This window comes from Gallinula chloropus, assembly GCF_964237585.1.
Source record: "Gallinula chloropus genome assembly, chromosome: 4".
NCBI classification, from domain to species: domain Eukaryota; kingdom Metazoa; phylum Chordata; class Aves; order Gruiformes; family Rallidae; genus Gallinula; species Gallinula chloropus.
The window spans coordinates 56,775,899-56,798,604 of NC_140088.1; the positions used below are offsets into that span (position 1 = coordinate 56,775,899).

At 42.1% G+C, this 22,706-nt stretch overlaps 1 protein-coding gene across 1 annotated transcript in view; it reads right to left on the reverse strand.

Annotated features, from left to right (window-relative positions):
• SLC7A11 (solute carrier family 7 member 11) overlaps positions 1–7,738 on the reverse strand; it is a gene marked incomplete at both ends in the record, with an annotated part of 56,472 nt that extends 48,734 nt beyond the window's left edge. The window contains 3 exons of the mRNA XM_084263736.1: positions 966–1,081; positions 4,966–5,092; positions 7,462–7,738. Coding sequence (XP_084119862.1) covers positions 966–1,081; positions 4,966–5,092; positions 7,462–7,738 — 520 coding nt within the window. The remainder of the gene's footprint in view (positions 1–965; positions 1,082–4,965; positions 5,093–7,461) is intronic.
• Positions 7,739–22,706: the final 14,968 nt, after the last annotated feature.

A 22,706-nucleotide genomic window follows, 5' to 3' on the forward strand; every position in this document is an offset into this window, starting at 1 on the left:
TCTTAATTCCTTTTTCCAGTCCTTTCCTTTCTGACACATGCACTGACCAAATCAAAAGGAACAATCTGTTAGTAATTACTCAGGTCTACTCTGTGCTCTCCATCCAGCATAGCTGGATATGTATGTGTGTAGGTGTGCAAGGAGCATCCTCACCAGTGACCAGACAGCACAGGAAACGAGCTTCCAATGCTACAGGCGTGTGGCTCCAGGGTCCTGTTCCCATCCGGATTTGCGTCTTCCCATTCCATACAGCCTCCCACACCAGCTTTGTAAAGCTCCTGGGGTCCCAGGGTAGCCTCTACCAGCAATTAGCATTTCTCTGTAGCCCTACATGGTCTCTTTTACACAAACTGCAAAGCTAGCAGGAGTAGAACAAGCTGCTGGTTAGATGTGCGTTTTCAGCCTGCTCCCAAAGCCATCAGTTGGGTTCCTGCTTCCTGAACTGCAAGTGCCTCGATAAGTTTACTGCTATGAAGGACAGAGCAGAACTAGGGAAGATGATCTCATGTTGCCTGCGCTCCACTCAAGAGAACTACATTTCTTCATGGCATCATACTTGGCACTCGATTGCCTCCTAAAACAGAGGTAGAGCAAAGCACTTAAAATCAGGTAATCATTCTTCCATATCTCTGGCACTGGCTCACCATCTCGCAGGGACTGAAATTGCTTCCACAGAAGTAATGAGAGTTCTGCTATTAATTCAAGTGGCAACAGAATCAGGCTTGGCAATAGATTTTCCCTGCCATTAATAAAGCCTGCTATTCTTTTTACTACTGCATATGTTCACAAACACATATACCCAGGCAAAGAGTCACGCTGATGCCCTTGGCAGTAGGTACACGGTCATTTTGTAATGATTCACATCAAATGACTACCTGTTCAGTGTGTGATTACTTTTTTTTTTTTATTCCTTTCCAATTTACATCATCTTTACCCTTCCCTGAAACCCAAAATTGGATACTTACTGATGCCAACGGCCGTAATAAGTTTAATCGCAAGTTCTGGGATTTCACACTGCATAAAGAAAGGCTCCAAAATGTAACGTCCAAATGCCAGCGATATCACTGCTGTGGCAGCAGGGCTAGAGTAAAAACAACAACAAAAATCAGAAAATTAATCTGCAGTAGTGCATAGATTATATTCTTACAGGATTGCGCTGTAACTTTACTGCCACAGAACTGTTAACTGAACTTAATTTTGGTGCCTGCTTGTAACTGTGCTGCCGGGCAGCATGATTTCCCAGTGCAGCTGGAAAACACGAGCCATTTAGCTTTGCTCGGTGGTTCTGATCTTGACAGGAACACCTCTTACCAGGACTGCTTTTACAACTTCCATGTCATGAAGCAGCCTCAAACAGAAAGGAAAAGTATCCTCATTCGCTCGCTTGGAGCAAACATAGCCGGGATTAGATCACCCTGAGTGGAAGGAGCTGAGCACTGAATTTTAGTGGCCAAGTAGATCTCGCCCCTTGGAGACACAAGCAAATTAATTTCAGCCAAACTGAGAATTCTGCTTTGCTAAGTATCCAAAAATCTACCCAAGCCTGTTATTAAAATCTGCAAAAAATGAAGGAAAGTGGGATTTCCTAAAACAAACAGAACTTGTCCCTTTTATCGGATAACCACCTCTCCTCAGCCGTGGGCAAAGTGAGAGCAAAAACCCTCATAGAGCAGAGAGCACCTACCACAAGAGAGAGAAACGTGAAGGCAGGCATGCAGGCAGTTGGTGCATGGACAAACAGGATATACTCATAAGGTTCATATGGCCTCTCTGAGACAGGTAACACATTTGCCAGGCACTGGCACAGGTTAATGGTGAACCACTCTGCGCCTCACGTCAGATGCTATCTGTGTATTAAAGTTCCAGTGGTCTGCTTGTGTTTGGGAGGACACTTTCACCCTTCTTAGGGTGACAGCTGGTGGCATCTCTGCTTCATCTCCCACACAGTAACAACAAAGGGACATCTGATTCAGTCTCAAAGGATTTCCAAGTTAAACAAGAGTCCATGTAAATTTCTTGTGGAAAAAAAATTATCTATAGCATATAATAAAATAATGCCTCATCTCACGGTTTAATAAAAAATATAGTTGCTAAAAATACTATGGAACAGTGTAAACTGTTGTTACTGTTATCCAACGACTGATAAAGAAATTTTCCACAGGAGACTTCAAGCCTGGGAACAAACCCCACTTCCTCAGCATAACAGCTCAAGCCCATTGTGCTGGAAACCACAGAGCAGAAATGAACAGAAGCATCTTCCTTACATCATCTGCATGGACAAGCAAGGGCTGCTACTCATGTATCTCTCATGCATGGGGACTGCTCTTTTCATGGGCCAACAGTTGGCTTTGCCACTTTTGCCTTCACTCAGGCACCACACGTCCTCCACGCTAGATTTACACAGACGTTTACTGACTTTACCTCCACGCAATATTTCTGATACCTAAAATCATCAGGCTTCTAGCTTTTAAACACTGCAGCCTGCCAAAAGTAGTTTGAAGTGTCCTAGATCAGATGAAAGAGGAGATCTTTGGAGCTTTCCCAGACCTTTTTCTTCAGCCCCAGCTCCTTTTTCCAGAACTTGGGTTTTTCCTTCTCATTTTAAGAAAAGCCTTTTTTAAAGAGGCAGTCGTTGCTGTCCACGCCATTATGTTTTTAGGTCCTAAATTATACCCCTAACAGGTAGCCGTGTCCGTCACACTGCTGCATTTGGGGGGCTGTTGCTGGCAGCATAGTCCCTCAGTGGAGGTGGAAGCAGAAGGAATGAGGAATCAGTGGCAGCCAATTCCTTTTGACTGCAATCCTAATGAGAGACTGGCAGCTCCCTACACACAGCCATGCATACAGGAGTGGACAGAAAGCATGCTAGCAGCTCTGCTTGAAGGGCAAGGAGCACAAGAAGTCACCAGGAAAGGAGCAGGTACAGTGAGTGCCCCCACATATAGAAAGGGGTGAGTCAGTCACCTGGCAGCAGCACTCTCACCCAACTTGTGGTTAGTAAACACCACAGCGAAGCACTACAGATCATGCATTCACACAGTCATCTTCACTTGTTTGAAAACCAGCCTTTTTTTTTTCCCTTTTTTAAATGTGTGCCATATACCTGGCACAGTTTAATCAGCATGTGGGCAGAGTTTAAGCACATCCTAGACTGTAAAATAGTTGCTGAAAAGACATACGAGAGCAGGATGTGTTTATTTTCGTTGCGGCTGCTCCAGCAGCCCATGGGTGTGATAATCCTTCAATCTTTCAGAGGAAAAAATGGCTTAGCTGAGAAGTGTGTCTGCAACTTCACCTACTGAAAAAAGAACCCCTAGGTACATATTAGGTCTCCACTTCTTTGATAGCAGCAGCCAATTAGTTTACCTATGCAGGAGTCAGATGTAAAACTCTACACAGAGTTTCGGCAGCGCCGTTCAGATCATCGCAAGTTATAACAAGTACGCCTCCCTTACTGCCTCTCAGGTTTGATGATTAAAGAATCCAGTGACGTTCCTTCCCATGCAAGGTGATTATTTTCTGGGCGTGGGGCAGATGATGATGACTAAGAGTGTTTTCGCGATGCTCCCGAGACACTGTCACACGTAGAAAAATAATAATCTTGCAAGGAGAGGAATTTACGAAGCCTGGTTCCTTGTGGGTGTTTGTGCCTGGGTTAATGAGGTTCCCCTGCCTGGTGAGGTACAGGTTAAGCAGGGGATTTCTAACACTACTCTCTTTGTTTGAGTCTCCGATGTGCTACGTTCGCAGCACCGTGTTTCTCCTTATGAAAACACAGGTCTGCTTCTTCTGTCAGCTGCTCTTTTCTTATCAAAAAGTTAATACAGTTGAAGTGTCTGTTCTTTCATTGTGTTTGATGGAAATGAAGCAGTTAATTCAAAGGTTGCACATGGGTGGGGAGGCTGTAAGGTACCATCTGACATACACAATGATTTCCTCCGGAAACAAGATAAGGATTTATGGATTCATAATGACTCAGCACTGTCAGTGCTTTAAACTCAACAGTCTATGCTAGAACTTGTCAATATTATGTAAACATAGTTGTGATTTGAAGTGAGGCTTCTGCCTTTGTGACTAATTTGCTGGTTGCGGAAGAGAGGGGGAAGGAGTGCTAACTAGCCTGAGGCAGGAATGGAGCACTCCCACGTCAGTTCACATAACCGAGCTGCCCTGTTCCACATGTAAGAAGTTCCCTAGCCTCAGTAATTCTCTAAAAAAAACCCACAATAACAAGAAAATAATTCAAAGGGCCATATTTGATACAAAGATCCAGTTACGTTAAGAAAATTCATTTGCCATGATTTGATGATTCCACGTCTCCATATTATAAACCCAGGGCTGCAGAAGCCACAGGCTTACACACCAAAACAACACCTGGACATTTTAGATATGTGAGGACTTAAAGTTGCTTCATTTGGCCAGTTAGTGCATTTCATAGCAATCAAAAGCCAAGTTCTCCAGCATCCCACAAAAAAAAAATAAAAATATGGGGACCTAAACTGGCATATTGAGAATGCACGGTGTCCCAAACCTGAAAAGGACTGGGCAGGAGTTGTTTCTGTATCACAGACAACTGCAACCGCTCAAAGAGCTCAAGGCCAAGATAGAGACAGCATAGAGATGCCTACCCTCTTCTACTACACTATATATATAGGCACGGGCATTAGCACTGTAAGTTCTTAATGGATATGGTGAGCTTAGAAAAATTAGCTGAATTGGTGTTGCAGGTAGTTTTCTTCAAATCTTTTTTTCTCCCCCATACATGCATATATGTCTTCTTGAACATTTCAATGCTGATGAGCAAACTAACATTGTTAAATTATCTGAAGCAACCATACTAAATGATCACAGCTCATTGGTCAAAGTATATTTGATTGGTTTTCACCAATCATGTATTGGATATTTTTCTTTGTGACTGAGAAGTATGCTACCATCAGAAAGGAAGCACAGAAAAAGGCCACTTACCGAATGATGAGCAATTCAACCCAGACTCTCACAAAAGCAGGTAATGGGCCAAAGGCCTCCAGGATGTAGGTGTAGTGGCCACCAGATTTCTTAATGCACGTTCCCAGTTCAGCATAGCAGAGGGCACCTGTGAGAATCAAACAGTGGCATCACAAGAGATATCCAAAGATACCTTTCCAACCATTTATAAGCTAAACAATGGAGCTGCTGTTACATCACAACTACTCCTGACATGTTTTGATCTTTTTTTCAAGCAATTTTGTAAATTTTAATCCATTCATCCAGTATTGCAGTTAACTGAACTGTACATATATCCATTTACATTTACACATAAAACCACTGAGAAATGCTTTGCTGTCAATGTGTTTCATCACTCATTCGTATCTCGTGAAGAAGGACAACACAAAGCCCTGTGTCATGCCAGCTACCCCAGCTCCCCAGTCAGCCTGTCTGCACCGCTAAGTGAAAGCCTCCTGACACATCTCCTTGTTATCAAATGATGATCTGCTCCTGTCAGCCTTAGAGATGTCTGGCTCAGCCTCTGAAGAAATGCCAGAAAATTGTATTACCTCTCCACAGCCACGGGCAAAGCAACTGACTGGGCAAAATCTGGAAGCAGGAATTGCAGTTTAAGAATTTTCCTTGATAGTACTTCAAAGATCTTATATACAAAATCTGGGGAACAGCTCAGCCCTGGCTTTTCAGAGAATGATAGGGGTTGGGAGGGACCTCAGGAGATCATCTAGTCCAACACAATGAAAATTCAGTTTGTTTCTACATCACTTAAATACAGACCACTTCACAGTTCCATAGCAGGAGGTTCATTTCATCCTTTGGTGTATTAATAAAACCCCAACAAACCACAAACCCCCAAAATGAAAACCAAAGCATCACCACCCTGCTGCATTAGTTCATGGAGAAGCGGCTCAGGCTCCTTTGGAGAAAATGCCAATGGCATCCCCAGCTCCCTGAGAACTTCCCAAGGCGGCTGCCAGGACAATGTACAGCCTCTGCCATTACAGAGCAGGCAACTGCATGCTCCAGCTATGATGTCCTGCATGAAGCCTCCTTCACCCATGCATCATCTGCTACCGCTGCTTAATGAGCCATCACCCAGCGGTTTCATAGCTCCATGGGTAGACCACATCCACAGAGACATGAACCACATGTAACAAGCGTAGGCGGTTCTTTTATCCATCTGATAAAAGTTTTTGGTTTGTGTTGGTTTTTTTTTACAGACTTTACTTCACAGCCAGAAAATTACTGCTATAAAAAATAACTACAGCCAAAAAAAATGCAATGCTTAAGCAAATTCTGTTTTGATTAAATCTAAAGCCCAAGGTCTTCTGACAGGGTTACAAATTGTACCCAAGGTCTTTCTTTACAGGGGAATTTTGCTTACAGGGAGGACTTCCACATTTGTACGACAACAGATCATGCTGCACGGTGTACCAATGCACTTAACATTTAACCAAAAGAGATCCTCACTCACTTGTGCTCTCTGTTTGGTTTGGGTGGGCTTAGCCTGTAAACAGTCCCTGTTTCTTTTCAGCTTGGAGCCAATTTACACAAGGTGGCATTTGCCTGTTCCACCTATTAAGCAGACACGTGTTAGTCTGTGTTTGTCCTCCTCACCTCCTGCCAGAAAATAAGTTATTTCTGTTTTAAATAAAGGCAATATTCATGTTAGCTCTTCAGTTTATTTGAGATTAACTCATTAAACAGGTCAAGGGACCCTCTGTCCCACAGAGGCCAGGGTGGGGTTTTCCACCCTGAATGCGAACTTTGTGTCCAGAACAAATAAACTGGCATTCTTCAGCATTCAATCTCTTAAAAAAAACCCACAGAAAATTGCTAGAAACTGTCATGACAGACAGGCCAGCAATGAAACTCGCACAACAAATTTGTTTCCATCACCCTGTTTTTAGCAGCACGCTCTTTCAAAGCAACACGAGAGAGGTATGAAGTGAAGAGCAGTAATACAGGACCAGGGAAGAGGGATTATTAGAGTTATTACATCCTTTTTTTCCTCCCTTCCATGCCGATACAGCTTACGTACAGTGGAAATTATTCCTCTCAGACCTTGCTCTACCCTCCAGGGAACTAAGTTGAGCTGTCTAAACACTTCACCAGTTTGAGCTGAGTGACCCGTGTCCCCAGCTGCTGGGGGCCTTACAAGCAAAGCCAGAAGAAAAGCATTATGCAGACAGCAAATGATATAGCATAAAAGGGAGGTTTTCTTTTCCTGTTCCTTTCGTGACCCATAAGAAACTATAATTTACGCTTCCAATCGTTAGAGACCAGCACTGGGGGGGACAGGGGTTGCATACCTCTGTGCTATCCTCACAACCTATCATGCAGCAAAATCCTTCTGCAGCCCTATTGGTCCTCAAGCTCCAGCCTGTGCCTCACTATCCAATGGCAAAATCAGACAAATAGTAGCAATAATCTGCCAGCCGCCCCTCTGGACCAATTAGAAACTTTGAAGGGACTTACCGAAGAGCGAGAGGATGCCACACACTGTCCAGACAGTCAAGGACATGCCCACGCTGCCTGTGTTCTTCAGGATGCCTTTGGGAGAGATGAAGATGCCAGCTCCAATGATAGTGCCAATTATGATGGATATCCCCCTCAAAAGTGTCACTTTCTTCTTCAGCACTACTTTTCCCTCCTGGGCTGGGTGTCCACTGTCCATAGAGGGCAACCTGCCATTAGCTTGCCCCTGCAAGTAGCTTCCATTAGAGACGGCGGTTACAGCAGCTTTCCTGAGCATGCTACAGTGCCACCAGCACACCAACAGCAAGCTCAGGCAAATGAGTTTGTTTGCAGCAGCAACTCAAGGTTCGTTGCCGTTTGGTTTCTCCCCCCCCCACCCCCGCCGCCTCCCGAGTAGCCAACTACTTAGTCTTTTCCCTCTGCCCTCTCTTATCTTCCCAGCTGCTGCTACGCACAGGTAAGCAAGCTCCTAAAAGTGTGTTTGAGCCTTTTACTGCGATCTGAGCAGCGCTAGGGAACACCTGCGCTTTCCCACTGCGAGCTGGTACTGCCCTATCATTGGAAACCAGCTCAGCTTCCGCGTGGACTTGTATTTAAGCTCTTGTCATACCAAGTTACTCCAGCTGAATGATGATGCAAATTCTCCAGGTTTGCATCAGCCATTTGAGAAACCTCTGGCATTACTCAGCATTTTTTTTTTTTTTTTTTTTTTTTTCTCCTCCTTTCCCCTTCTCTCTGAGCGGTAGGGGCATGTTGCACAACTGACCTGAGGCTGATGGGAAGAACACAAAGCGCCTGCAAGGAAGCCGAGCCAATCAAGGTAAGCACATCGCCCTCAACACCCCGAGACACGCTCCCAAATGATTTTTTTTTTTTTTTTAAAGCAACTTGGAGCCAGAAACAAAAGCCTGCCTAAACACAAAGCTCGTCAGAGCGCAAGGGGAAAAGAAATCAAGCAGGATACGTCATCCCTGGTTCTAATCCAATTTATTTCCTGAAAAACTCCTCTTAACAAAAGTTAAGTTTGCTGGGGCTTAACTTCTTGCTCTGCAGTTGATCAGCCTCTCCAACCTCCAACGTTAGTTACCCGGAAATCTCTCCGGGGACGACTTGTACCTACCTAAAAGAAATATACAACCCCCTCGTTACCCCAAGTTGCCTAGCAACACACCCAAATCAGCCTAATGAAAACTCGGGGTTATTTCCCCGGAACAGTAATTTTCATACATGCAGTGCGTTTCTGGGATGTGGGCAAGCAACACAGCAACGACACTTCCCCTTAAGAAACACTGTTAAGGTTTACAGCCACTTCGCATGTGTGTTCTGGCAAGAGGAGGACAACACCCCAGAGCACAGGATCTCCAGCAGCTCCGTAATCCAAAAGGGAGTTTGGTGTTACCGTAGAGCTTTCCTGACCAGATAAACCAGGTAAATCAGATGCGTAAATACTTTTTCTTTCACGACCCAAATGTTCAGATTCAAAACTGAGGGATTAAACTGTTAAAAAGAGGAGCGTTCTCATAAAACAGAGCAAAAATCAATAGCCTTCAAGCACTTGTAAACTAATCAAGGGACAGCCTGTGCAGTATATGCCAAAGGGGAAAAATCCTTCGTAGCGTAACTATCGCAGCTGCTCGTGGCTTCAGATTAGATCAGTGCAAAGAGAAATGATTACTGCAGTTACTGCTCTTACAGTTACTGCTTAATGAGGACCTAGGATTGAGGGGGGTGGAAGAAAAAAAAAAAAAAAAAGATAGGCGTTAAAACGTTTTATCATTTGAAAAGTCAGCACTGAGCTCAGAGCACTACTGTGCTTTCAAATTTATGTGAGAAAAAGGAGATCCCAGAGTATCAATACACCGCAGATGTAAAACTTCAGTGTTTCTAAAGCCTTGTATTTTCGGTTATAACTCACCCATTTGCACTGAGATAAAAGAAAGCATTAAAAAAAAAAAAAAAACAAACAGTAAAAGCTTGTCTGGTTTAAATGCACACAGGTAAAAAACAGAGCAAAGGTAGCTTTTTGGCTCCACACTTGCAGCAGTTGCCTGTTTTCTGAACACATCCCACTTCTCCCTCCATCTGCTGATCCTTCCCTTCTCCATATAGTTCATGCTCCCTGTCTCACTTCAGGTTGGGGACGTGATGCCCCTTCAGCATGTGCCATAGAGATCTATGTAGGCAGGATGTCATCTGGCCACACTGCACAGCCCAAGCCAGGCTGGACAAGCACAGTACCAGCTAGGTGCAAAGCCACAAGTAGGCAGTGTGCTGGGCGGAGGTGTTTTCCCCTAACGTATGTTTCATAGACTGCCCCCAAGTAAGGTCATAAATGCCTGAAGTAACTAAACTAGATCAAGCCAAACCAAGAAAAAGCATTAACCACAGAACGGGGTTGGGCTGACAGCTTTTCTTTTTAATTTTCAAAAACCATTTAATGAAGAAGCACATGACATCTTAAAACATCTAATGCTTTAGGGTATTCATTCTTAACTAATGCTTACCCCTTAGTTACACAGGAAGATGGTTCCAAGATCAAACCAAAAGCTCAGTAACCTCCCAGACAATCCCGAGACAGCTCCCAGGAATCCAGCTGTCTTCATCGGCTGTTCCATAATAATGCTGCGTGGTATAAAGTTTTTCAAATTCCATTTGACCACTAGCCAGAAGAATGCATGTTTGGCCTTCAGACATAGCTGTTAATGCTCTCCCACGCAGGTTAAAGGGTGCTTGCTACTTCTGCGGTGTAGGAATAACACTCACGCAAGGTTTAGGACCACATGAAATTGCCAGTGAAATTTCTAGGGTGGGAAACTAAGGAAGGCTGGATACAGAAAACTCTCTTTCCTAAATCCTGGCAGCTTGCTAGCAATCATGCTATTTCAGCCTTCCCAGTGAGCACTGTTGTGTATGCTGCTTCTCAACGCTATCCGTTAAACAAAAATAATAGGAGCACATGTTCTCCTTTGAGCTAAATCCCTACTTCAAATTGCCAGTTCCATGCTGAAAAGGGAATACTTACCTGGTTTTGGAGAACTATCTATTATATTCTGGAAGTTTCATGAGAATTCCATCGCCTGAGCCCAGTCCTGAGGAGGGCAGGAAGCTGGAAAAGGCCCGTTACTGTCTGCTGCCCCCCTGTTACACACTATACTCACAAAATCTGTTCTGATCAGTTGTAGCCCACCAGCCGCTTTCATTTGAATTATTCATCACAGAGCAAGGACTGTGGTATCACTATGCAACCGCAACACACAATGCTCAGCGTCTTTTCAGAGAGCTCTTCTGAAAGTGCAGGGCTTAACCTGTCCAACTCTCAGAACATCCCTGTTCTTCCATAAAAATCCACTCTGAAAACAGAACAAAAAGGTATAAGGTGCAATTTTCTTTAGACCGGCAAAATTATTTGAAGAAATATTTCTAAGACCGATGCTCCAAAAATAAACCTCCAACCTTTAATGGCAGCTGGCACTGTACACAGCCTTTCATTGTTTCTCTTTGGTTGGTTGTTGTGGGTTTTTTTTTCCTCAATTCATAGGCATTTCCTCTTGAACAAACATTTTAAAGCATAACAGAGATCATTACTGTGAAACAGCTTCCTTTTGAGTCTCACCATCAGCCCTGAACTCCCCGACCGGCTGTGTGTTTCAAACAAATCTTTACCTACGCCTACGCTCTGCAAAGCCCTAACCCTTGAGCCGAAGGCACCAGCTCCCCATGCCCCTCGCCTGCTGCCATCGGTGGGATCTGGCAACCAGAACCAGCTGCGCTGTTGGGACCTCGCATGCTGTGTAAACTGTAACCTCCCTCTCAGCAATTTAAATACTGAAGCATCATGGGGGAAAACTATACACCACAGGGCTTGAAAGGCTGAACGTGCCTGAGACAGGGGCACCCCTGCTTTGCACTCTAGCAGAACCTGTGTCAAATACCTGGATGCAGCTGTACCTCTGATTCCAAGGAAGCTACAGTTTTGATATTTCCTTCAGGGGGTGCTGTGAAACACACACACAGCATTCCCCTCGATGGGAACTCTACAACACGCACTCGCAGCAAAGCGAAGGACCGAAAAATTCAAGCCTGGACCTGAGTTTCCACTTCTCAAGCCCACAAAATCTCCTTAATTTCTAGGTGTAGCAAGCGTACCTTGACGATCCTTCCAGGCATCTGCGTATCAGCTTGTTGCATTGAGCAAACCCAAGGAGTCACAAGCCGAGCCTACAGGCCACACATTGCCACACCGACTAGAGACACTGGAATAAAAAAGGAAGTATATCAAGGCCGAAGAGGCAAGGAAAGCCCCAAATCCTTTCATGTGGGCGGCACGCTATGAAAAAATTCCTTAGAAAAAATCAAGCTGAGTATTCTTTTTGTAATGCCGAGCTGTTTGTGAGCCTCAGAAAGCAGCCCTGTAGGAAGGTGGTTGTCTGGTTTCAAATGTCAAAGGAGGGCAAAATACCTAAAAGTATGTGTTTCATATAGATAATCTAGCATTGAGAAGTTGTGAGTGGGGATTTTCTGCTCCTTTTGTACTGCTGAGAAAGTTTCACTACTGTTTGGGGTTGGGGGGTAAGGGGGAAGCAATGTGAGAACTCAGTTGACATGGAAGATTAAGTGAGGATAGCGTCATCACAAAGCATACAAACATTTTGGGGGATTGGGACAGGATTTTAAGTTACAATGCAAACCTAGAACAGTGAGAAGATGAAAACAGTTTATTTTTACCTCTACTACAGGCCAAATGTTTAACTAAACATGGAATTACTGAGAACATTGGGGGAGTGTGATTTTGTAGTGAGAGACGCACAAATTACATATTTAATTATTTTGCATTCCACTTTGTGCCAGGAAGATATTTCAAAGGACCAAAAAAAAAAAGCAGCAATGAAATAAACATCAGCTCAGAGGCTTTAAAAATAAAACACAGAAATCCAAAAGCAATTCAAAAATATTATTTCTTGTTTTTTCAGAAAAAAGCTTCCCACAACATGCCTATGCAGTCAGCAAATAGAAACCTGGTTCCAAGAAGACTGCAGACAGCAACGGCAGTTCAGAAGGCACATACTTCTGAAAGTTTGCCTGTCTCAAATTTACTGATAGCTGCCAGTCAGTTTTTAGCTGGAAAAGAAAAAGGAAAAAAAAAAAAAAAAGGAGGGAATATTTCAGAAATAAAAATCCCTCCTATTTTTCCCCGCTATTAAAAGCTTTATTTCAAGAGGTATGGTGATTTTTGGCTGAACTGTTTAACATTCTAATAATTTTTCTTTTCAAGCACACAAGAATTGTTAGTGCCTGGTACCAAGGAAGAAAGTTCCACATGATACAAAGCCAATTCTTACTGAAGTCCTGCATATGTGAAAACACCACTGTACCTTATACCATTTCATCTTTCATATTCAGGGTACTCACAATTGGTACCTAAGCAGTGCTGTGTATCAGATTATTCCTGAGTTTTCTGTATTTGCATTTCTCATCAATGGAACAAGAGAGTTTTCAGAGTCACACTGTTATTGTTCCTTAGGTTTTGGATGCAAAGATTGAGATTGCCCACAGCTTTCAAGAAATCAAGACCTCTGGGTAGATTTCTGTCAAAGCTGCATGTGCCAGATACCTGGCACAATGGCAAGATTGCTGTCAGCTTCAGGGAGTCAGGATCTTACCTGAGCTGTCTCAGGCTAGGCTGGGCATGTGAACAGAATTAAGTCAGCACTGCTGAAATAAAAATGGGATTTCTCAAAAATATCAAGACAGACACACAGTTTCAAATTGCACCAGGGAAGATTTCGGTTGGATATCAGGAAGAATTTCTTTACTGGAAGGACTGTCAAGCATTGGAACAGGCTGCCCAGGGAAGCGGTGGAGTCACCATCCCTGCAGGTATTTAAAAGGCATGTAGATGTGGTGCTTGAAGACATGGTCTAGAGGTGGAGTAGGTAGGGTTAGGCTGTGGTTGGACTAGATCTTGAAGGTCTCTTCCAACCCAAGTGATTCTATAATTCTATGAATTAGCACCAAGAATGTTTTCTTTCCCATCTTATTTCTCACTTTTCCTGATGAGCATTCTTCACACTAGATAAAAAGCTTAGGATGTGAAGAAATCATCAGTCAATGGCCTAGATTATCAAATTTAGACTTGGCTACTTAATTACTTCCTATTTACCTCTTTTTATTTCTTTTTTTTCCATACAATTTCTACAGTATCATGTATAAAAGGAACAGAATCCTGGGGCATTTGCTTTACTCCTCTGTTTGGCCAGGCACTGTACTTTATGTGAATCATGTTTTTTTACCATAAATCAATCTTCCTTCCTTTTTTTTTTTTATTTTTTGGAAAAGGGTCAATGATACTTACCCCCATTCACAGATGTTACAGATTCAGCAGAATTCTGCTACCGAAATAATCTATCCAAAATCTCAGAAAGGGGAACTTCAAGAACTTAAGCAAAGTTTTAATTTACTGCCTACTCCATGGGGAAATCTTACACACCGCTCGTCTTAATCTGAACTTCAGTTCCCTATTCTCACCCTTAGCAAAAGGTCACCCTTCTTTCCCACCAGGTTTAGCAGCTCATTCCCCTCCTGTTGCATATAACTTAGACTAGATGGAGCATACAGCCAAAGTTATTTGATGTTTTCTGAAACAGAAAACTACGCTCTTACCCAAGAATAATTGTAATGGGATTTTTAGTTCCCTGCTCATTCCTCTCTCAATTGCCAGATACTGCAATAGTTGCATCTATAAATTTCTCTTTTGGCTCATTTAATGTAGGTTTTTGTCTGGAGACCAAACAAGCCTTGGCTACGGCCTTCTGCAGGTCATGAACGCAATAAGGTCAGGCTCCAGTCAATACATTGCCAGGTGCTTGGGGCTTCTTTAGCATCAGCAGCAATGGCACAACACATGCATTGAGAGAGAGGGGGATAGAAGCATCTCAATTAAGGGTTGAAGTGGTGACAGAGCTTACCACAAGGAGGGATTAGACTGCAGAAAAGCAAAAGTACGCGTGTGCAGAAATGCTTCACTGGCGATCGGCAGTCAATCATTCATGCTGTCATCGTAATTTAGCATTGAAATGCAGCCAGTGGATCCTATGGGGAATCATTTTATTGGCATCTAAATGCGCATACTATGTCTTCTTGAAGTATTAAAAACTCCATCAGAAAGGGCACTCGTTTGGAGCACTGCCAAGATGCTTGTACTAGTGCAGCTCCATAGATTATTCCCACATTTCAATCTCAAGGAGCACCTTAGTGCTGAGGTCAGCCTCTGTTTCTTCTTTGAAAGCAAAGTTCCTCTTTTCCACACTGACAATATATTCTTCAGAGACACTGCCTATTCAAGCGTAGTAATTTTATCATGTTTTCTGACAGCAAGATTACAAAGCCAATGTATGGCAGCCACTTGCAGCATGTGGGGACGATGCGAGCATCTCTTTCTTGTCTTCTCTATACTTTAAAATTTTGTGCAAAACAGCTACCATGTCAGAAATCTGCCCTCTTCCCCCTCACCACATTTGCAAGGAGGTACAGGCTATCCAGAGCCTCAGAAGTCGAGCCTCCAGGAGAACAAGAATTAGTGACATGGATTCCTAAAGTACATTTCAAACTCATGTTTCACATACAAGCTTACAAACAGCCAACTGCTCAACCCCCTCTGCATATGACATGCCACTTCTAGCCTTTTTCCATCCCTCCCACACCTAGTCTAATCCAAAAATTAAGAGAGAAAGCTCTCCCACAAAATGCCTCCACTTTTATCGTAAGCTCTTTTACAACAAAACGGACTCTAACTACAGTGTTTTATTCTTTGTTAGTATCTTCTTTGTACTTCAAGGAAGAGTTGGGAGTACTCAGTAATAGTACACTCTGAGAACACCCACCTTAAAATAAATTGATGCAATCAGCATTGCTCACAGTTTTCCAGAGGGTCCAGCCCCCTCACTGTACGTAGGGTGTCAGAGAAGGGTTCAATGGGGCAAAAGACTCCCACTCCTCTCTCATATACACACTCCTGAAATTTGGGGTTGGTACACAGAGTAGAAAACATATGTAGCCAGATGCCTCTATAGCAAAAGAAAATCCTACACACTATGTAACCTCTCACACACAGCAGGAACCTTCCCCTTAGAGGTTTACAAACCTGAGTATATAGGTATCTACATTACAGGGTATCCCGATGGCTTTGTAAGTCAAAGTATGAGTTATATTTGGGTAAAAACAGTTAACTTTGTCCTTTGCAAGTAGCCCAGTACCTCCCTGTAAAGTACTCCTGCGTACAGGCCTGAAGACAGATGCTTTACTGTAAATCACACGAACACTTCTGAGAAAATAGGTCAAAGGAGCACAGAAACTTAAGCCAGGGGAAACTTGACCTGCTCCTGTATCAATTTCTAGTCAGGTTACACAGTGCAGGCTTTTATTTTTTCTTAATTTAAACAAAAAATCTGAACAACTGTTTATTTGGACAGAAGTGGTCTAAGCAGAGGGATCATGATAATTATCTGAGTGTATATTTTTATTAATAATTAATTAACTTCAATTCATTGAACCCTTTCAGAGAAACTAGGGAAATATTCCAATTTGGTTTCCTGAAAACAACGTAGATTTAAAGGCATCTCCTCAGATAGGACAGTAACGAGTTCGGTAGATGAGAGATCCCTTGCTATTAGCTGTCACTTAATTTTCTTTTAGTCTTTATTTCTTACCTTTCTCACACTTTCAGCACACTCTCTAAATTCTGCGCTAAAGTAGGAGCCATTCAGAATTTCTACTCATTTTTCTGTATGTTACCATACCTCTTCCCAGGGGGACAAAAATGCCCAAGTCTCAATGAATCTCCATGAATAATTCAGAAGTCCCTCTTTGATCCAGGTACCCATCATTATCCCAGATAGCTCAGGAAAGCAAAGCAGGTTATCCCAGGCCTTTCATTGTTCCGCCTGCCCCTCAGGCTCTGCCAGCCTTGCAGAGGGGAGGAGGACTCCACCAGCCAGCTGAGCTAGCCTTGCGGATCCATGCCAGTGCACAACCATACAGAAACCTCTGTGAGGGAACAGCAGTCACCAGATGGCTTTTTGGCAGTGGTGCCATTTCTTGAGCTAGGCTGGGGGCTGCCACAGCTGCTTCCCTCCAGTGCAGAGTCAATTCAACTCAGGGCATGAAGACATGGATTTCTTCTGTTTGTCTCTAGACAACATAGCAAGAACAAGCAATATTGTTAAAACTGTAGCTTCTCTGTTACAGGTAACTTGGGACTGACTCCACTGGTCCACCCCTTACAAATGGAAAAAAGCTTCACTGCTCTGTCATCAAGGACAAACGGAAGAGGCACAAACACTCAAAAAATGCCAACAGGTCCTGTAGCCAGAGTAGAGAGTTTTTTGATGGGCTCTCCCCTTTGTACGGGCAGCCTTGATTATCTTCACAGAGCAGAAGATATCACCATGAAGTACAGTGCAAAGGACTGAAAGGTCAGAATAGGAAAGAATTTTATATTATAGAACATATTTCTCATTATATTTCGAATATCACTTCTGACAAAAGGTATTCTGAACACACTGGGAAACAATACAGAAATTCAACCTCCTGGCAATTACTCTGTCAGAGAACTGGAAATCAGAAAGAATGCTCTGAGACGTTGAGCCCTTCATGGGTAGAAGATAGACAATGTCCAGTTTTCCCTTCCCTTTTGCCTTCTGCATGGCATACACATGCAACCATGTATTTGGGAACCTATTCTCCAACGCAGTGGTCTCTTCAAGACTTAGGAAAGCTTTTTGCACACCCTGTTTTAATTTTATCTTGTGAGCTTATCCTACCCCAGCCTTGTCTATCCAGATATACAAAACACACCTCTACAAGCTTCAGGATCTCCTAATAAGTGAATGCATCTCATTCAATTTGAAAATGAAGTAATGTTCCCACTCCAAACAGCCCAACTTATCATCTGCTTAGTCAGTACATTTTCTTTTGATTTAAACGAACAATACACATACAGTTTTCAATCACTTCAGCTAAGAGTGAAGCTAAAACACCTCAACCTAGCATGCAACGGGGGCAGAACTTCATCCATCACCTCTCATGCTATGCTGAGCATAATAAACTCAAATGACATGAAATCGCACTACACCTTGTCAGAAAGCAAGCTGCAACTCCTTGGGGTAAAAGAGCTGCACATTTTTGTTTCCTCTCACCTGACCTTGCCTTTACTTTCCTTTCTCAGATTCTGATAATTACTGGCTTGGGAGGGTGGAGAGATAAATATGGGGAGAGAGCCAGGAGTTCTGCTTTGAAAAAGTTGGTTTCTTGTCAATTTTGGCAGTAAAATTTTGCATTAGTTTTCTTGCATTCTGTGACCGTAGCTATCACCAGCTTAAGGGGGGAAACTGTCAGAGTATGCAAAAGTAATTCCAAAGTTAAAAAGCAGGAATGCTCTAGCCTCTATATTCTGAATTTTCATATGTCTATTGGCAGTTTCCATAATTGAAGCAGCAGATTCCAAACCCAGCACCACAAAATATACAGTGAGGTGTAACGGTACAAAAGTTTGCGGGGTTAAAAGCAGACTCAAAACTATTTTGTTCAGCAAATAAAGACTGAAAGTAAAAAAATTAATAATAATCTGGAAACAAAACCAAATATGCATTGGTTTGTTTTCTTTTCTTGAAAATAAATGTTCAGGTGCTTAGCTATCACCCAGAGTGCAAACATTTTGGCACAGCAGGGCATATGTGAACCCTAATGAAGGGATTTTTGGCTCTTTCCTCTGCAACCACTTGACAGGCTATATAGTGTATAGTGCCTGTATTTTAAGAGAGCCTAGGGACTGCATGACCTTGCCCCTGTTCAGATGTGCAAAGGGCCAGCCATACCTGAGGCACTGCTGCAAGGACTGCAAGACAGAAACAGCAGGCAAAATGGCAGTCAAGCACCAACATGACTCCAGCACCACCACTGCAAACACAAGAGAAAACAACGTCTGTCTTGGCAGTTGCCTTGTGGTGTAGCCTATCAACTTCACGTAGGGAATCTGCCCCTGCATAAGCACTGACCTGTGGACAAAATCTATCGCGCTGAGAAAGGGACACTTCCTTCCTCCAGACAAGACAGATGTGCAGTTTAAACCTTTTGGTTACCAAAATCTCCTATCCACCCAGCTGCCAGCTAAACTAGTCAGTTTTGCACAATAGCCTGATCACATGAAGGAGAGTACATCTCTGATATTTAAAATGATGTTACTTAACTTTATCTACATGGCTTATGTGCCTCCATACTCCTCTTGTGATTTGAAATTACAGAAGTTTGTTTCCATCCAGGGCTCCTCACCACATTCTTTTTGGTTCTTTTCCTGTTCATCAGAAGGATATTTTCATCTTCTAGAGTCTGACAACCTCCTGAAGAGCAAAACATTATAAACAGATTACAAGCAGTGCACATTCAAATAAATTACATATTTAAATGTGTCAGTTAAATTATAATGCTCAATTAGACACCTAATTATGTTGAAAATGCAGTTGTGTGCATAAATTGATGGCCACTCCCCCAGCCTGCCTGGCTGCTTTCATTCATATATTGTCATATATAAATTTTATCCTTCACATACCACTTGGAAGGTTTATCTAAGAGCAGTCACACAAAGTAACTCTACTGTTACTTCATTTTAAAAAAAACCAAAAATTTCAAATACGATTCAAGATTTGCACCAAGTTTTACTACCTGCCATCAGTATTTTAGTGGCAGTTGGATTTGTGGACCATGTTCCCCTACTTCTCAGGGTCACATTCCCAAAGGGCTTTCCCTCTGTTTATGATATCTCACTTTCCAGGATGCTTTTTAATGACCCTTACTGCATCATTTCAGAAGGAAAACTAAATTTCTTTTAAATTTACTTGCGCAGGTGAATTTTACAGATGACCTTTAGAGTTAGCAAAGGAGCTGTGCCGTACTGGACACACTGATATTTATAAAACCCTGTATTAAAATTTCCATCGGACTCATTAATACAAGTTAAGACCTAGAATTCAAAAAGTATCCATCAGGGCCAGGTCATCAAAATTTGATTCAAGGATACTACCTTGGTGTGACAAAATACATCCTCATATGTATTCATGACACCTCCTCCCACAATCATCATACCAAATAGATCTTTTTAGATATAGTCTCCAGGTTTCACCAGTTTCATTGGCAACCAATCTTACTGAAGCATTTATACACAGCAAAATTCAAGCTCTCATAACTGATATCTGCGAAGAGTTAAATGTCTTGTTTGGTGTTTCCAGGGAGCTACATACCTAATTTCTTACAATATAAAAGGAATTGTCAATAAAGTTCCACAGTATCACTGCGTTAAAGATTTAGGCAAAATACAGTACAAGGCACTGAAGAGGTAAAAAATTAACTCAGCTCAAGCTCAGCATACAGTAGCATTTCAGGCAGCCAGCTGTTCTTTTCAGTTCTTATGCTGAGATAACACAGAAAGATTGGAGAGGAACAGTGCAAGCCTCACCAGAATACTTTCTTGTCTTGCTTTTAGTTTTTTCTTCTGCATTGTCAGAAGTTTTATTTTAAGGTCGAGAACCCCTGTCATACAGTTTTTCTCCAGACTGTCAGGCTGTGCAAGCCATAATTATTTGTGGAAGTGTCCTCAGTCAGCCCATATTTCCTGATAATCCATTCAAGATACCTCCTAGTAAAGAAAAAACAACAGAAATAACTCAGTGTCTGTAGCTCTGGGCATACATGGTAGTAAAATCCAGTTCCTTGAGACATCTAAAATTAATCTGGGTAAGTACTGCAAATGACAATGCATGAGCCTACTCCAACTTTGACAACGCAAGAGACAAAAATTATTATTTTAAAATTACTTATTTATTACCTCTATGGTCATTCAAGAGGGAAAGCCTTGATAATTATGTTCTGCATTGTCCTTTCAAAACAGCTATTGCAAGAACTGAAACCAGGGAATTGTAGGGGGTTTTGTATTGCACATGCTACAAATTATTAAATTCCATTTTGAAACAAAATATTCTGTTTATGTCTCTTCAAAAAGGGCATTAAAATCCACACATCAACCTTAGACATGTCACTTTGAACCACTAGTCACGGTACAACAGACTATCTGAAATATATAGAAGCAGGGTTATCATTTATCATTTGGTCCTAGGTCTCTGAGCAGCACCAGTCTGCCAGCCTACAGAATCAGAGTGACACTGAGAGTGGCTACAAACTACTTAGAGATTATTTTTTTTAAAATGTTCTTATGACTGTCACTAAGCTCACTGCTCCACAACAGATTGAAAAATGTGAGAGGTTTTCCAGCTGGAGTCACGTGTGTGTTAAAGAGGATTAACATGAACAGCCAACTAGCAAATGCCAGTTTCTTTCTTTCAGCTTTTTTAATCCTTTCTTTCTATTGTGCAATAAAACCTTTTCTTTCCCCCACCTCCCTTCCTATTCTGTATATTTTCCCACTTTTGGAATAAGGCTTAAAGGAAGCTGGATGTCATTTAACATGCATCTAGCGCAACCAAATTCTGTGCTACAGACTCTGAGGATGCAAACTGCTTAGTAAATCTCACTCAAAGCAGAGAGTTTTACATCACAGAACCACTGGAACAGCTCAGGGTCACAACTGCTCATTTGCACAGTTCAGTTGTGGTATGCTTATCTCTGCATTTTGTCCTCTCCCCAGCATGTATATCAACAAAACCCCTTCAGCCAGAAAGACAACTTTGTGTTAGCATCCAAAGCAAAGAAATAAAACAGAAAGGCAGAACTCAACACCACTGCTTTTGGACATTGTGCAGCACCGTCCCATCAGCTGGCCAGCTTTCACCTTCATCTACATCTCCAAAACATTAATGACATCACAGTTTGGCACTGATCTAGAATTACTATTCACACACAGTAGGTTGGCTAAGCTTGCCAAGGAACTTGGAGAAACAAACATCGTAACTAACAGATCTCACCATTTTCCCAGGTTTGAATAGCATAATCAATTTGTTGTATACTACTTCATATTGAAGCCTTTCCACAACAACCTGGTGTGTTCCCTTGGTGTGTTCTCAAATAAAACTTCAGGGAAAGAACAAATACAGAAGGCAGTTGTTTTTTTTTCTAGTGGAAAAAAGTGAAACCAGAGGTCTGTGGTTAATACTGAGCCAGTATTATTCATCTTTCTCTTCTAGGAACATTTCTTTTCACAACAAAGAAGCAATTTCTGGTTACCTCGTTAACTGTCACCACCACAGCAGTTCTTCGAGGACTGGCAAACAGGGTTGCCCAACTGACTCCATCTGCCTGCAGGCCATGGAGAGCTAACCACAGCTCCAAGATTTCTTGTCACAAATGTTGCATCTGAATTATCACTACCTTAATTGCCAAAAAAAATTCCTCCATTGGGAATTTGAATAAGCCCTTTTCAGACATACTTAACTCCAGAGAAAAAGAGATGTCTACTTTTGCTTGATACTTTTTTTTCAGACCATCCACTCCCATAAAATAAAAAAAATTTAAAACCCCACAAAAAACTTCCCCCAAAAAATCCCAAAACCAAACAAATGACACTGTGTTCTTTCAATTCCTTGCTTTCAGTTTAGAAGGAAGTTTTTTAAGATGTGTTTTGACACAACAACTTTAATGAAATATAGAAAAAAAAAAACCAACAAATCTCAGCCTTCACTAATTTCTATCATAGGGTTGTTTTTTTATTAATATTGTTGTATATCATTCACAAAGCAGTTTGACATCTGTATGCACTTAAACTATGACCATCTCAACATTTCCCTTTTAAATTCCTCAGGAAGTAGCGGTCAGATTTAAATGCCAAAGACAAGGAAGATAAATTTCTGAATGGTACCTCTGAGAGACAGATTATAGCACATTGTAACTATTACGTTAACTTTACTCCAGGTAGAAAAAAAAAAGCAAAAGGTATAGGAGACCCCTGGGTCTCTTACACTGTTCATTTAGGTCAGAAACCTTTGTAGCACTTGAATATTTCAAACTAATTACCCCAGAAAAAAGCCTCAAACAAGTAGCATTTCACTTTTAAAGTAAAACACTCTCATAAGTACAAAGTTGGCTGAGCCTGTCTGAGATGTCGATAGAAGTGGTACGTTAGCACAGTGAGAAACTTATCACGCTATCCTTATAAACCAAGAGACTAATGCTGTTGTGCAATATATTCCTCTTGTGCCTTTTTGTGACTGAATTTGATTTGAGCTAACTGCTCTCACGTATGAGTC